The 16,448-nt window shown below is 27.0% G+C and overlaps 1 protein-coding gene across 2 annotated transcripts; it reads right to left on the bottom strand.

The window, feature by feature from the left end:
• Positions 1-54: 54 nt before the first annotated feature.
• On the bottom strand, positions 55-16,226 carry LOC141536606 (uncharacterized). Of its 2 annotated transcripts, none has more exons than XM_074257248.1 (15): positions 15,391-16,226; positions 15,080-15,314; positions 12,267-12,506; positions 11,989-12,155; positions 11,547-11,894; positions 11,179-11,437; positions 10,866-11,103; positions 10,465-10,789; positions 10,305-10,371; positions 9,929-10,213; positions 9,585-9,746; positions 8,598-8,882; positions 2,968-3,186; positions 2,624-2,881; positions 55-2,535 (listed from the first exon to the last, which is right to left on the bottom strand). In XM_074257248.1, exons 1-15 carry the CDS (start codon positions 15,554-15,556, stop codon positions 261-263), a joined length of 5,529 nt encoding a protein of 1,842 aa, XP_074113349.1. In that variant the 5' UTR covers positions 15,557-16,226; the 3' UTR covers positions 55-260. The 2 variants fall into 2 exon arrangements, with proteins under 2 accessions (XP_074113349.1, XP_074113348.1); XM_074257247.1 differs by having other exon boundaries at positions 10,305-10,374; positions 15,391-16,225.
• Between the last annotated feature and the right edge of the window lie 222 nt (positions 16,227-16,448).

Here is a 16,448-nt window from a genome sequence, read left to right as displayed (position 1 = left end):
ACAAACAATAGTTGTAATTATTTATTAATAATATTTTATTGTGTCATAAATAATAGTAATTATAATAGTATGTATATGAGAGATATTATAATGTCTGAGTCTGTATTAATTATAAAATTTATTTATAGTAACTACAGGGTTTAATATTCAACGTAATTAAACAATAAATATATATAGTATAATTAATACAGAAGATATTAGAACATAATTTACAAGTGAGCATATTCTAATATTACAATCAAATAAATTGTTTAAAACAATTATTTATGTTTAGATTTTTTCTTTTTTTTCAACTGCTTCTTTTTGCTTTTAGATTTTTTAGATTTCTTCTTGTGCTTTTCTTCCTCAGAACTTGATTGCGTAGAATCTGAATCACTATCTAATTCTGAACTACTTTCTTTCTTGGCTACTTTACGTTTTTTGTGTTTTTTATGCTTCTTTTTACGTCTCCGGTAAGAAGAATCATCTGAACTGTCAGATTCTGTTGAAGAGCTAACTGATGAATTTGAATTATCATCAGAGCTTGTAGATTTAACTCTGCGTTTTGTCACTTTAACACAAACTTCTTTGTCAAGATCAAACTGCTGTTGCTCGTCAGTTTTAGTCTTTTTGACACTTGTTTTATTATCTTCATTATCAGAATCTGAATCAGAAGCCGAATAATCTGGTTCAAAACTAGCTTCATCTAAAACACAACGTTTACGATCAGAAATTGATTTTGGATTTTTCGGTTGCTGATGCTGCTGTTGATGTTTCCGTGCTGGTGATAGTTCTTGATTAGAATTAATATTTGCTAAATTTGATTTATCCTCTGAATCAAGTGATTGTTTATCCCGTTTAACACTTGATTCTTTGTGTTTTTGTTTTCTGTCACTAAATTTATCTTTTTTATGTTTCTTTTCTTTACGTTTTTTATGTTCACGCGACTTACTACGACTTCTGTGTTCTTTCTTACGTTTTTTATCTCCATGCTTCTTTTTATCGTCCTTATCATCACTGTCCTCTTGATCACGTTTACGTTTCAATAAATGATGATGCGTTTCCTCAGACTCGTTGGTGTGTTTACTGATAAGAGGAGGTGGTGTTTGAATTTGTCTTTCGCGTTCTTTATCATTTTTACTACTATGTCCGGAATGATAATTTTTAACATTCAAGTCCTTTCCTCGTGACCGTGATTTGCTGTCATCGATAAAAACTTTTCTATCATTATTAACACTGGTTAGTGTTATTTTCTTATCTTTTTCATCATCAATCTTTTCACCTAAGCGCTCTTTAGCTGATAGTCTTGTTGGCGAATGTGATTCATTTAATTTAAATTTAGAGCGGTCTATTTTACCTTTTTTAGATGACTCTGTTATTTCAACATTCCGCTCATTTTTTCCGATATTAACAGTAACATTTAGACTTTTATTTACGTCACGATTCAATTCTGGCTGAAATACTTTTGGTTCCGGATTTTGATATAAAATTTTACGATTTTCACTTATCTTTTTAATTTCAATAGGCCTAATAGCATTGATAGCTTTTTGAAATATTGCATTTTCAGCTCGTTTTAATACGTCACGCGTTACTTCTGTTGTTGATTTTGATTCACCAAAAGATTCACTTAGTTGCGATGATGTAGTATCAACATCATCTAATTTTTCAGTGCTTTCATCGCGTTCCCATTTAGATAATTCCGGCATAGGTGCTAAAAATTCACTCTTTTTAGCTGAAGAATCTTTATTTGACAATAACTTTTCAGAGTTTGTTTCTTTTGGCTCAGTGGCTGCAGGTGATTTTAATGAATTAATTTCATCTTCATTATCATTAGCATCGTTTTCTTCAATATTAGGTAGTACTGAAAATTCATCAGTATCAGTCGGTTTCATTTCTTTATCATCTATATCACTATAATGATCGTCAATTGAGGAATTTTGAAAATCTGGTTTCAATTCAGGAATCGGTTTAAAATTAGGATTAGGAGGATTTACACCTAACTCCGTGTCTTCTTGGCGTAATAATGAGTCTTCTTCAATTTGCTCAGGTGGTTCTGGATTTATCATCAATGACTTTTCTTCAAATTCATTAATATTTGGCACATCCGAACTTTTTAGCTCCAAATCTAACTGATCTACATTCAACTCAGTCGCAACTTTTTCAGTATCATCGAATAATTTTGATGCTTCATTTTTTTCTAATTCTTTTTGTGTCAATTTCTTTTCTTTCTTCTTCTTTTTCTTCTTTTCTTTCTCTTCACTATCTTTCTTCTTTTTCTTATCCTTTATTTTCTTTTCTTTCTTCTTCTCATCCGATTTATCATTATAATCTTTGTCTTTCTTCCTTGACCGTTCTGGGGATGACTCTTTAGGATCATTCCATGATTTCTGAGGGTAAGGACTGGAACTCTTTTGGAATTTCTTCTTATCTGCTACAGGTCTCTCATAACGATCGCGATTAGAATCTTTTTCCGCTGGATAATCACGTTCTCTTCTTTCTCGGTCACGTGGCCGATTTTTATCTTCAAATCTGTGTCGATCGCGATCCTCTCTATGCCTGAAATATTAATAATAATTTAATTTAAATTCGTTCATTAAAAAAAAAAAAAAAAAAATTTTTAATAAAATAAGCAATAAAACATTACCGTTCTTTATCATAATCACGCTTATCCACTTGACGATCATCTTCGCGATGATCACGATTGTATTTATCATCACGATCTTTATCCTTGTCTCTTCTTTCTCTGTCATCAATTTCCCGAGATCGTTCCTCGCGAGGTCGGTTCATAGTTCCTCTATTCCGATCATCTTTTTCTCTGGACCGATCTTGGTCGACATTGCGATCAAATATCCGTCGATCTCTATCATCTTTTTCTCTAGGATGATCATCACGTTCTCTCACTCTGAAATATTATTAAAACAAATGATTATTCTTCTGCTAAAATTTAATTGATATTATTAAAAATAATTAATTATCAACTTGTTTCACCTTTCATCTGACAATGGTATACGATCACGATTTTCGGTCTCTGTCTCCTTAGTATGTTCACGATCTCGCTCTTTAGATACTCTAGATCTATCCCGATCAACACCAGGTGGTGGCAGGTCATAGTATCCTTCAGTTCCAGGCGGTGCGACGTCGTCAATGCGTTTATGATGTGTTTTACGTCCAGGACTATTCAGTCGTTGATTAGGTGGGCCAGAATATCTATTAACAAAAACAAAAAAAAATAAATTAAAACTTAGATCATTTTTAGTTTTATTGACCTAACATGTTAATTTTGCACAAAAACCTAATCCACTTATACAATTAAATTGTTAATCAATCAATCAATCATTCATTCACTAACTAAATGATTACAATACTTATGTAACATAAGATTTAATTAATTCATAGAAATACAATTATTTTTTTTGATCAAAGTAAATAAATCTTGAAAAACAAAAGTTGAATTTTATTTGATGCCTTATAGAATAATATAATACTGTTTCAATAACAATATAGTTATGAAGATAACTTGCTAAAATAAAATACAAAGTCTTCTTCCTTGATAAGTTAGTTGATCAAATAAAAGCTGAAAAAAAATTGAATAAAATCATAAAACAAAAAAACAAATCATGGTATTATATTGTAGACTAAATATTTTATTTTATTTATAGATGAAAAGTTGATCCTTTTTGTTGCAGAACTTATTCGTCGAATTTTCAAAGACTTGGAATTGTAAGGATATTGTTTGGTTGCAAAAAAATATTAACAATTGAGATAAAGTCGTAAACTTTATTACAAAATCAATTATTGAAGAAAATATATGGATAAATTAAAATTTAACAATTATCTTCTCACACAAACATAATTGAACTCTGTATTGAATACATCTTATATCGTCGTTTAAATTAAACGTGGTTAATTAACTCTTAAAGTTAACTTATGAAATAAAAATATATACATTGATTAATAACAAGTAATTTTTGTGTTAAATTATAAATTATTTAAACATAGTCTTCTAATTTAATAGTTAACAATAAATCCTGCTTTGAAGTACTTATCACTCAAAAACTGATTTTATTTTATTATTATATTTTGAATTACTGATTGAATTCAATTTGCTTTATTAATTAATCAATTAGTTTCTCAAAAATATCATTTAAATAAAATTAAACTTCTTTATAATAAAAAAAAGCTTACAGTGATAAATCAATTTAAGAATGAAAAATAAAAATGATTGAAGAAAAAAATACATCAATAAATAGAAAATTTTAATTAAATACATAAGCGGTAGAATAAAATTCATGTTTTACAGCTCAATATAACATTACCTTTTTTTTTTTTTGTCAATACAATTTAATTTAAATTAGAAATTTATTAATATATGAAAGACTCTATGCTTTATAATCACACGAGTTTTCATCTGCTATTGTGCTTAAATTGGGATATTTCTTATCTGTATTTAAAAATTTGACGTTGCAAGAACTTTCTTCCAAATTATTATTTTTTATTTCAATATTGTTTTTAAAAAAAATTATTTACTTTAGTCATAATGCTTTATTCAATTTTCTATTTAACATTCGTATTTTCAACAGAATAAATTTTTTAAATATTAAAAGTAGTTAATTTACAATTGAACTAAGCGTAAAAACTTTGAAATTAACTGAAGTTTTTCCAAAAAATTTTAAAAATATTTTCATCTTCAAAAAGAAAATAATAATAAAACATGAAGATGATTTTTCTTAGAAATCATTTAAAAAAATCACTAGACAGATGAAACAAATATCCAAATTAATCAATTTTATGAAAACTTTAATAAATACAGAAGTATATCCAAATTTAAGAGAATCACAGACGCAAAGTTATTTAACAGATAAATTGACCTGGAATCTGTAACAATAAATCTGAGGAATTGAATAGAAAAAGGGTTTAGTTGATATAAATCTCATATAACACTGAAATAAATAATCACGTTGGAATTTAACACTGTCACTCATTTATAACATTGCTTAACTTACAATAATAATATTAATAATATTAAAATATAAATATCAATAATTTCTTGATAATATTTTTACTGAGAAGATGTTATTTTTATTATTTAATTATTCTATTACTTTTTATATCATATTTCAACCGTGTGAATGTCACTGTATCTATTCATCTTCTTTAGCAGTTTGCTTTAATAATTAATTTGAATTCTGTAATTAGGTAGGAATATAATAAATTATATTCATACACATATTAGAACTGATAAATTAAATAAAAAACTAATTATTTCTGACACATATTAATTAATAGTTATGAAAAAATTGGTTTCAAAAATTACCTCTATATATGTGTATGAATTTTTTTGAACAAATATAAATTCTTATTTAAGAAAAGTAATAGCAATTATCTGTAAGACAATAAAAATAATTATTAATTGTAAATATTGATTCACTCTTGAATTTACCTGAATCAGAGCCAAGTTGCATTTAAACGGTAAAAAATATCTTCAAAACATGTTGATGTTGAATTGCGTTCTAGTTGTCAATTCTACCAATTGTTCCAAATTAAAGTTTGAAAAAGTTGACGATCAGAATAATATTCATTATTCATTTTTCTATAATTCACTATATTCAACTATTCATCTCTCGTACTACTTTATTTACCATACAAATAAAATTATCACAATCAAAGAACATAATAATACAAAATCAATTATTACAACACATTAATTACAAAAAATTCGTCGAAAACTTCTGGTAGTTTATGATGTGAATTATTGTATATTTACTTCAATTTATATTTATATTATTAGTTAAAAAAGAACACACTATTTTAAGCATTTAGACAAATACTAACAATGTTGATATTATTAAAATTAAGAATTGGTTCAATTTTTCTTACTATTTAATTTTTTTTTTTTCTCAGTTATTAATATTGAATTTCAAACTCTACAACATCAGTAATAAAATATATATTAATTTCTAAAAGAAAAAATTATTTTCTATTGAAATTCTCAAATTTTTTTCTTGTTTATCATCACATTAATCTTAGTGAAAATTAGTTTAAAATTGAGAATTTTATAAAAAAAAAATTACTCTATTAGGTATCTAATGAAATAAAATTCGATATAACAATAACTTTAGTAAATATAGTACATATATGAAAAATAAAGATGTATATTACCGTACAAAGGCAATAGTCGAGAGTATTACTTTTTATCACCAAATTGAACATATACTAACTTTATTATATATTTTATGCATTAAAATTAGGTAACATACATTTTATATAACGTGAAACTATTTTTTCGAGAAATTATTAATAAAAATAGGAAAAAAAATTTTTTTATAAAAAAAAAAATAGTGCGAAATAATGAATAAAATAAATAATTATAAACAGTAAGTAAGTACTACTTCATTAAGCCTAAAATATTAGAATTTGTATGTTAAACTATTTAATACTCATACGACATGGTTTTTCATTTTATAAATAAATTAGAATGCACCTATATTTTAATTTAAATGAACACTCAAATCAACATAATGATGTCATACTGTTGACAATTTTTTTTGGTGGAAAACAATTGTTATAAAATTCATGTACAAATTAATTTTTACATTCATTAACAATTTTGATTAATAAGTAGTATTAGGCTTATGAAATACTTTCAAATATTTATATCACAGATCTATCACAGCACACTTCGTAACATTCAATTCTTTAATTTATTGTAAAAAAAAAACATCATTCATAAAGTAAATAGTATAAATGAATATAATTAAAGACTAGTTACCTTTATCTTTAAATTATAAAAAATATATTAAAATAATTCGTACTAGTATAATTTTGGGAAAACTTTCTTAAAATTCTTCAAGTAAGATATAAATAAGTATAAATAAAAGCATACAGTTTCGTACTGCGAATATTAATTAAAGTTATCACTTTAAGCTAATTTTTTTTTTTTTTTTTCATTAAAAACAAATTGTAAATATTTACTATTTGAATTATAGTACAGATTTATAAAAAAAAAAAATATTTTCTTTTCGAAACATAATGAATGTTAACTCATAATTTTCTTAAAATCATAATTTTTCGATATTAAAACATGTATACCCAAATTTTTATATGAAAATAAATTATAAAGCAAGTTCAGATTTATGATGAAACAAAATGAGTTTTCTCGTAGTTACATTAAACTTATATATTTTTAATTATTTTGGGTGGTGATTAAAATATGAAAAGTTTTGTTCAAGAGAAATCCTGTAAATCCTGATTAAAAAATCTAATTTGAAATGGTTTGAAATGATTCAAACCCATCTGATTTGAATACTCTATAGATATGCAATTAACATGAAGGTAATCATTTCAAATCATCTTTCTGAATTAGGGAAAAAAAAACAGTGATGAACTATGACTATTATCAAACCAAAAATAATCAGAAACCGAAAAAACAGACTAAGAAAATTACGTTAAAAAATATAATTATTATAAAAATATTGAAAATTGTTTAGTTAATTAATATCATCGTTTTATCTTTTCTGAAAAGTTGTTATAAATAAAATGCAGGATTCCTTTCAAAGCGACAACAACTAGAGTAATTTTATACTTATTTTTAAAAATGTTAATAAATAAAGATTATGTTAGTGACATCAATAACTTCTAAAAACTTTTTTTCATGTTGTGGACGCGCTTATAATTGTAGTTATGATATTTAGTTAAATATTTTAATAAATTTTAACTATCAACCATTAAAAAATAAAAATTTCAAACGCTTTGGTTTAAAATTATATTGTCATGCAATTTACTTTTTGTTTAAAACCAAATTTGGGATTTTTTTTTAAATTATTATAATTTATTATTTAAATAGTAAAATAAAAATTCATTTATTTTAAATAAAGGAGAAAAAGAAGCACATAATACGATAAAGAACCAAATAAGAAAACAAAATTTTTACTTTTTAGAAACCCTATATCCTTCAGTATTCAATCACATTCACATTTTTATAACTCAGTATCTCTTATGCTAATATTTATAGAAGAATTTTTAAGTATTGTAATATCAATAGACTAAATCTTGGCACCGACAGATATAAAATATAAATAAGAGGTATAAGTTTAACAATATGTAAAAACATTTAATTGTTATTAAACTACTATCACAATTCCATCACAGCTTATATTGAAAATTTTTTTTTTGTAAAAAGTATATCCTAATTTTTTTGATGTACTTATATTAACATAGATAGTTAAAAATTGATGAAAAATATTTTGCATAACTGAAATGTAATTCATTACTACTAATGGGGCGCTAATGAATAATAATACAAAATATGACTTATTAGAGGCAGGTTCGTACAATAAACATTTAATGTTTTGCTAAATATTGTCAGTTAGTATAATGAAATATAAACAACTGAAAGTTATTTAAAACTAAGTAAAAAAATATATTTCTGTGCATTATTCTTAAAGTACGCTAGTGGATTTATATAAAAATCAAGTTGAGTATATAATTTGGATTAAATTGATATTATTTTGAATCGCTCAAAAATAATCCAACGACAAACATGCAAATAAGATTTAAATATATTGATCAATAAGTACTTAATAAATACGCAAATTAAAATACAACTGTAGCGGAAATACCTGTTGTAAGAATCATAATAGTCTTTCCTATCCTGCGACGGACCTCCAAAGGACCGCTGTGGTTGTGGTGGATGAGCTCCAGTATTTAGATGTGGCATCAACGGTGGAATATTGTGATGTGCTGTTTGATTTCGAGGTGGGTAACGATAACCAGGTCTCTCTCTGTTGTTCGGAATATCGCGCTCACGATCTTTAAACCCATATTCATTTGCAGGTGGATCATTGTAATAACTATTATATTTTTCCCGTGATTCACGTGATTTACTAGGTTGATCCTTTGGAAATCTAAAAATTAAAAAAAAAAATAATTTTATTAATTGTTATAGATTTACATAGTCTTTTATATGCATATGAATTTTTAGGTAAATTTCATAGAAATCAATTTTTTGGATTAGTCCTCATGTCGGAATTTCGTCGTAATATCTCTTAACTAGTAGAGTAAAGCTCAAAAATAACGTTAGTTAAAAAATTTATATATGTATGTAATATAACGCAGGATGTTGCCACGATTGTGTCTACAATTCTTTACGGATCTAGATGAAATTTGCCACACATATTCTTTGGATAATAACTTTGAATGAGTTCGAAGATGAGCGAAATCCGTCGATAAGTTTAGAAATGGTAGATTTGAAAAATTATCAAAATTGCGAAAATCACATTTTTGATGACTTCATTAATGTATAACTTTTGATTGAAAAGAGATGGCTAATTTTTGATAAAATCATGTGAAAGTTCATGAAATTACCTTTAATTTGACTTATACAGCATTGAAATTTTGACCGTTTTTAGTTATTTTATCAAAGTTAAGAGTTCTATTGAACCCTTTTCAGGCAATGTGTAATACAACTTACTTATGTGTATGTTAAAATAAATTTCATTCAGTGTCAAACGAAAGTTATTGAGACAAGATGATAATTTGTTCTATGAAATCTATCTTCCATTTCGGGTGTAGCCGAATGACGTTCTTTTTTATTTTGAAATAGTTACCTTGGACGAGGTCGATCAGGTGATCTATAACGTGAAGGGGCAAACTCCGGATCTCGTTCACGATCTCTATTACGTTCTCTTTCTCTTCCTCTTTCTCGATCTCGTTCACGATCCCGTGAAATAGAGCTACGAGGCGATTGGCTACGAGAGTATGATCTTGACCTATAAAAAATTTTGTCAAAATAAATTTTTTATTAAATTCATGAAACATGAAACATTCATTGAATATTTTTTTTTCATTCAATTTTTTAAAACTTAGATACCTAGTCAATTATGAAGAAATATCCATATAATAATATTTATAATGCTCTAAGCTTAAAAAATAAAAAAATTATTTTTCTCACCTACTGATGGAAACACTTGCACTACGAGATCTTCTTTTAGGTGTTCTACTACGTTGTCTTAATGGTGGCGGAGATCTTGTAGATCTTCTCTTTGGTGGTGGGCTCCTTGATCTACTAACACGAGGCGGTAATGGAGATCGACGGCTTATAGAGCGAGATCGTGATCGCGTGTAGCTTCGTCTAGAACGACTTCTAGATCGGCGTCGTCCTTTCCCTAATCTTCTGTCTCGTTCATCTTTTTCTCGTAGCATACGTTCAAAAGCTTCAAGAGGATCATCAATCACTCTATAAAAAAAATACAAGTATTATTTTTAAAATACTGTTTTCATAGATAAGATAAAAAATTTTTTTTTAGATAAAAAGTAAATATATTTACCCAGGTGGATTTCCATTGTATATATTTCTCCCTAATCCTGGAGGAGGTGGTTGAATACCTCGATAACCTACTATCATAATTATATTAGAAACGATGAATTTTATACACCAATACAAAAAATTATAATTACATGAAAAAAGAAAAAAAAAACAAAACTTACGATGATGCATTCCTCTTATTGGTCTCGGTGGGCCATTATAGTTACGAGGTTGAGAAGGACGGTATCCTTGTTGCTGATATTGTGGTCGGGTATATCTTGGTGGACCATAATGTGGTCCTTGCTGATGTGGATACATGGGCATCCTATGACCCATGTATGGATCAGACATAGGAGGTGGTGCATTATGCTGTTGCATAACAGGAGGTGGTTGACTATAACCTTGTGGTGGAGGTGGTTGCAATGATGGCATTCGATCTTCTCCAGGCGGATAAGGAAGAAGTGGAGCTTGGTGAGCTGTTGATGGAGGATACTGATGATCCATTACCTAAATAAATTAAAATAATTAATATGTGTAGCTAAACAACGATAAATGTTATTTATTAAAAAATCAAAAAACATACTGGACCACTATTTGGATCTTCATCGGGTCTCCGAATTTCGGTATCATAATGCTGCGTATTTGTATTATACTGAGTTGAATTGTTTAAAGGGATGTTTTGGTATCCTTTAACAGGATTCATCGGCTGATGTACTGGTGCATTATGAACTGAATAATCATTACGACGAGATTGTCTCGGTGACAAAGACCTTCGTTTAGTAATTGACCTTACACTTTCCGGACGGCGATTATCTCCACTTCTAAATATAAAAACCATTTATAAATACGAAAAAAAAATACTTGTGAGGATAATAGTATATTAAATTAAAACATACCGCTCGCGGTTATCTTTGCTAAAACTTTGACGACGTTCTCTTGGACGTCTATCATCTTCATAATCATAGTTGTAATCTTTTTTCTCATCAGCAACCGCGTCGCTAGTTTTTTCTGGTGAGCTACTAACTGATGGTATTGGTAACAGAGGCTCAGTTCCAGGAGGTGGTGGTGGAACAACTTCTGAGTCTTCTTCAATTATCGATGAATGCACGATAGATTCACTTTCAACTTCTAACTTCATCAACTTATCATTTATACCTTTAAATTAAATAAAATTCATTAGATTCTAATTAAACATAAGGTATATTTATTTCCACGATAATTTTGAATATTTAATCAACTATAAAAAGTACATTTTGTAATTTACCTGGATCAACAGGTGCTTCATAAGTATCTTGTGAAATTACTAATTGTTCTGGTTCAGTTGAGACCAATTCTTGAGGTGGTTCTTTAGATTCTACAGGAACAGATACTTCGGAAACTTCTACTTTTTCTTCCTCTACAGGAGGTGCAACATCAGGTGTTGTATTTTTAGGAACTACATTTTTTTGAATTGAATGATAAGTTTGCTGTTTAGCGTATCCAGTTTCATTCTTAAAGTTCATTACTGCATTACGTAAAAATCGACTAGGAATCAAATTTTCTGGTGATATATCTTTTTCCGGGCAATCGGGGCATTGATGATCTTCGGATTCAAGTAGTAAAGTTCGAATACCTATAAATAATTAAAAAAAAAAAATAATACAAACCACAATGAATACTAGTCTAATTAATAATAATAAATATATAATTTACTTTAATGAACTTACATTCATCACAAAAAGAATTTCCACAACACGGAATCATAACTGCATCAGTCAATAAGTCTTTACATAAATTGCAAAGTAAATCTTCTGGTATTTCTGGTTTTTTGACAATAGGCTCCGGATCATTTGAAAAAGGAGGTCGTTCTTTTTTAACTTCTTTGTAAGCTTGACTAAAAATAAAAATAAAGTAAGAAATATTTTTTAAAAATTTGTTTTTATTACTTTAGAGAAGTAAAACAGTTAATAAAAAAATTTTTTAAATAAATTGACAAAGAACTTACTGATCAATAGCAGGAACAGCATAATGACCTGTTGGTGTCATCATGGCACCTGGAACTGATGGGCCTTCGACTGGTACCATGAAACTTCGAGGGATTCCAGTGCTTTTTTTAATTTCAATAGGCTCTTGATTCACACCAAGAGGACAATTTTTTATCCAGTGACCAGGTTGATGGCATTTATTACAACGATATTTTGGTGGTACTTCACCTGATTGATTAGCACCACGGATTTTCATGTAACTAAACATAAATTAGTTTTTTGTGTCATATTTAAAGAATTTATTTTACTTTTCTTTTTTTTTAATATATAAAATGTAAGAATAGTTCCGTTATTAGTAATTTACCAAGCCTATTAATACTAATAGTAACAATGATTATTATTTGATACCAGGAAACGATACTTAAAATGATATGAGTAAAAATTTTAAATATAGAACGCCATAAAAATAAAACAGTATGATAAATTTATTTGTATAATCGCGTTCAATAATTCGAGTCAGTTTAGGAATTTATTGCCAACCCTAAATTTTTAAAAGATTCTAAACTCTAAAATTTGAAAATCATAAATTTTTCTATTTGTAAAATAAGCTAAATGTAACAAATAATATTTCTTACATTTCAGAAATATAGATCATGTCTAAAATAAATTAAATGTATCGTAAAATATGAGAAATGAAAAAGCAGTTCTTTGAAAATAAAGAAATTCGTAAATAAATTTATTTGTAAAATTAATAATTAAAAAAAAAAACATCAACGAAATATTACCAGTTTAAAGATTAACGAATTAAAAATAATTCAAATTAAAAAATAAATAATTGAAAAGTTTTAATAACTAAAATTACGTCTTATATAAAAAGAAGTTGTTGTGAATTATGATCTTTAAAATTTTTAGGGCTAGTTTTTCAATCCAGTATAAAAGTATAATTATCATTGCCAGTATACCTATATATATGAAATATATAGATATATTTTATCATTGGATAAAATTTTATCTTGGATTGAAGAACTGGCCCTTAGAATCATAAATATTGCCACTTTAAAACTTATATCACTGAATTCAGCCGATACTAAAATAAAATTCATTAATGAGACGTTTCTAAACTTGGAAATTCGTAAAATAGGCGATTCATAAAATAAGTTTATTTGAAGCCTAACCACTCTACTATAACTGTAACATTAAATCTATTTACGTATAAAATAAGATTTCACGTATTTTTGACTACCAAAATCGAAAAATTTAGATGTTGATGAAATAAATAAAAAAAATTTAGTTATATGTGATGGATTTATGAATTTTTCATTAAAGATTTAAAAATTTTTATGGTGCTATTTTTTTTTTTATTTTGCAACTTAAAAAAATCAGATTTTGAAATTCCATATTAAAATTTAAATTTTGTAGTCAAGTAAATTAATGACTCTGAAAAAGAACGTACGACTAACTAATGCGGAAGCTTTATTATAATAATTCATAAAATAAATTATCAGCAAAAAAATCATTTTTTTCAAGTACGTAATGGATCATTTTCATACTATCTTTTCAAATTAAATCTTACAAAAGATAAATCAAACATAATTATTAAATATTTTATTATTCTATAACTAAAATCGTTGCGTCAAATTTTTTTTATTTTTTATTTAAATTACATGCATTTAAATATTTATTAATACTAATATAAAAACATCATTTTAATCCGTAAAGGTTTTTTTATATAAAGATTTTTTTAAAGCTTTAAATGAATTCGTTTTTTTTAATTTTAGTATTAATAAGTCATTGAATCTTATTGCAGTACTTTAAGTGTGAAACGGATTTTAATCTTTATTTAAAAAACTTTTCTCTGTTTAATTAGTCAAAAATGCGTAAAACCTCATTTTATATGTAACTAGATTTAATATTACACCTACATTAAAGTAGTTAGACTTCAAATAAACTAATTTTATGAATCAGCTGATTTTACAAATGTCCAAGTTTAGAAACGTCCAATTCTAATGAATTTTAATTTTAGTATCGGCTGAATTTAAGTTTTAAAGTGGCAATATTTATGTCTCTAAAAATTATAAATATCGTAATTTATAACAACTTCATTTATTATACAACGTTATTTTGGGTGAAAATTTTTGAATTATTTATTTTTAAATTTGGAATATTTTTAATGATTTTTTTTTAATTCAGTGATTTTCAAACTAGCGACATTTCATTGATGCTTTGTTTCCAAATTGCTGATTTTACAAATAAACTTATTTGCGAACTTCTTTTTTTCCATTAACTGTTTTTTTATTTCTCATATTTTACGATACATTTAATTTATTTTAGACATGATTTAGGTTTCTAAAATGTAAGAAATATTATTTGCGACATTTAGCTTATTTTACAAATAGAAAAATTTATAATTTTAAAATTTTAGAGTCAGAACCTTTCAAAAATTTAGGATTGGCAATAAATCTTTAGATATAGAAACCGACTCAAATTTATGAACGCGATAGTAGATAAAAATTTGGAACGATTACAGCATTGATGTCTGGATAATTTTTTTCTTTTTTTAAAAACTTGAGTAAAAGCAAAATAAAATGGATAAATAAAATCGTCCAAGCAAGAAATTATACCTCAAAAGCCCCGAGTTCTCAAAATCAAAGTAACGAAATTTCATGATAAATAGGTGAATTAGAGAGTTCTTAATTTCAACTAAGACTATTTTACGTACAAAATTTAACCAAAATATTTTATTAAATAGTAACGAATTAGTGAACTGTAAAATAGATTCAACAAGTAAAAAGAAATTTGTTATTACAGATAAAAGTGATAGAAAAATAATTACTTTGATGGATCATAGTCCTGTGTTGATTGAGTCATCATGGCTCGGATTTTATCTTCTTCGGATCCATCTAACCGCGTCAAATCAACAGCATGACCTAAATTAGAATCATCTTTCAAGTTAACAAATGATTGTGGTTCAGACCGGTTCCACGATCTTTTTTGTTGAACTGTTAAAGGTATTCTGGCAACAATAAGACTTGTGTTTTTCGGAATGAGGATATTGTCATCCGTGTAATCTACATAAAAATATTTATTTGTTAAAAATTATGCAATTAAAAACGATATGATTGATATAAAATTAAAAAAATTTACCTTCTTTTGTCTCCGCATTAGTGATAAGAAGATCAAAATCAGCATTTTTTCCAAAGCGTTTTTGATGAAAAATGGCTTTCTTAAGATCAGCCACTGAGATATTTAAACCATCAAAAGATACGATATGTGACTCTAAAGACGTTTTAAATTTATAATGTACAGACATTGTTATAATAACAACTCAATTTTCAAATGAATAAAATGATAAAAAATATAATTTATCTTAATTACACATTACAGACATACATAGTGTATGTCGAACACACAGGTCTTTGCTTTTCTTCAAAATATCAATTACATACGTTACAGATGTAAAATATAACACAGTATTTATTAAATGAATTATCTACATAGTGACTTAACTTAAAAACAACAATAATAAAAGTAATTAAGACAATAATACAATTGTTGAACTCGATATCCAAGCAACGAAAATCGATCAATCCATTTGTTTAAGGTTAAGGTTAAAGATTAACGCATATAAACGCATTATCTCCAATAATTAGGTATCCAGGTGTCGCTCTGTTATGTCCTGCGAGGTTACTAGATTTGCTGATGATGACACCTCGTGGACAAGTGGGTTGTTTATTGTCACGCGGGATTTTATTTTATAATTTAATTTGAAATATACTTAAAATTGACTGATTGAGATTGAGTGGCAAGGTATGAGTTTAAATGATAAAGGTTCAATTGAACTTAATGTTGATGTTTATTTAGAAATTAGAGAGATGGAGTGAATAGTTACAGCTCTTGGGAAGAAGTGAAGTCCAGTATGGCTAGAACGTGCTCTTTTCTTACCCTCACTTTGTAGGACACTCTCATCTGACTACATTGAAAGCGGTACAAAGTGGGGGTAAAAAAATTGCACGATCTGGCCACACTGGTGAAGTCACAAAGTCTCAACTCTGACTGCTCAGCTTCACGTTCCCCACTACGGTTACACGTATACACTTATACTATTGCTAGAACTACCCTTATACATAGTGCGTAATATACTATCTTACATGTACTTATATAAACTTATTTCTATTTAACATTTATTATTTGCGGCTGCGACC

This window comes from Cotesia typhae, unplaced genomic scaffold, assembly GCF_013202065.1.
Source record: "Cotesia typhae breed Kobodo isofemale line unplaced genomic scaffold, CoteBio_Ctyphae scaffold_152, whole genome shotgun sequence".
Lineage (NCBI taxonomy): Eukaryota > Metazoa > Arthropoda > Insecta > Hymenoptera > Braconidae > Cotesia > Cotesia typhae.
This window is presented reverse-complemented; position numbering and strand designations above follow the sequence as displayed.

Coding starts and splice junctions, on each gene's coding strand:
- LOC141536606 (XM_074257247.1), bottom strand. CDS start 15,556: ATGTCTGTACATTATAAATTTAAAACGTCTTTAGAGTCACATATCGTA. Junction 10,790..10,865: donor AAGATCCAAATAGTGGTCCA/GTATGTTTTTTG, acceptor TAATTTATTTAG/GTAATGGATCATCAGTATCC. Junction 2,536..2,623: donor CGTGATTATGATAAAGAACG/GTAATGTTTTAT, acceptor TTAATATTTCAG/GCATAGAGAGGATCGCGATC.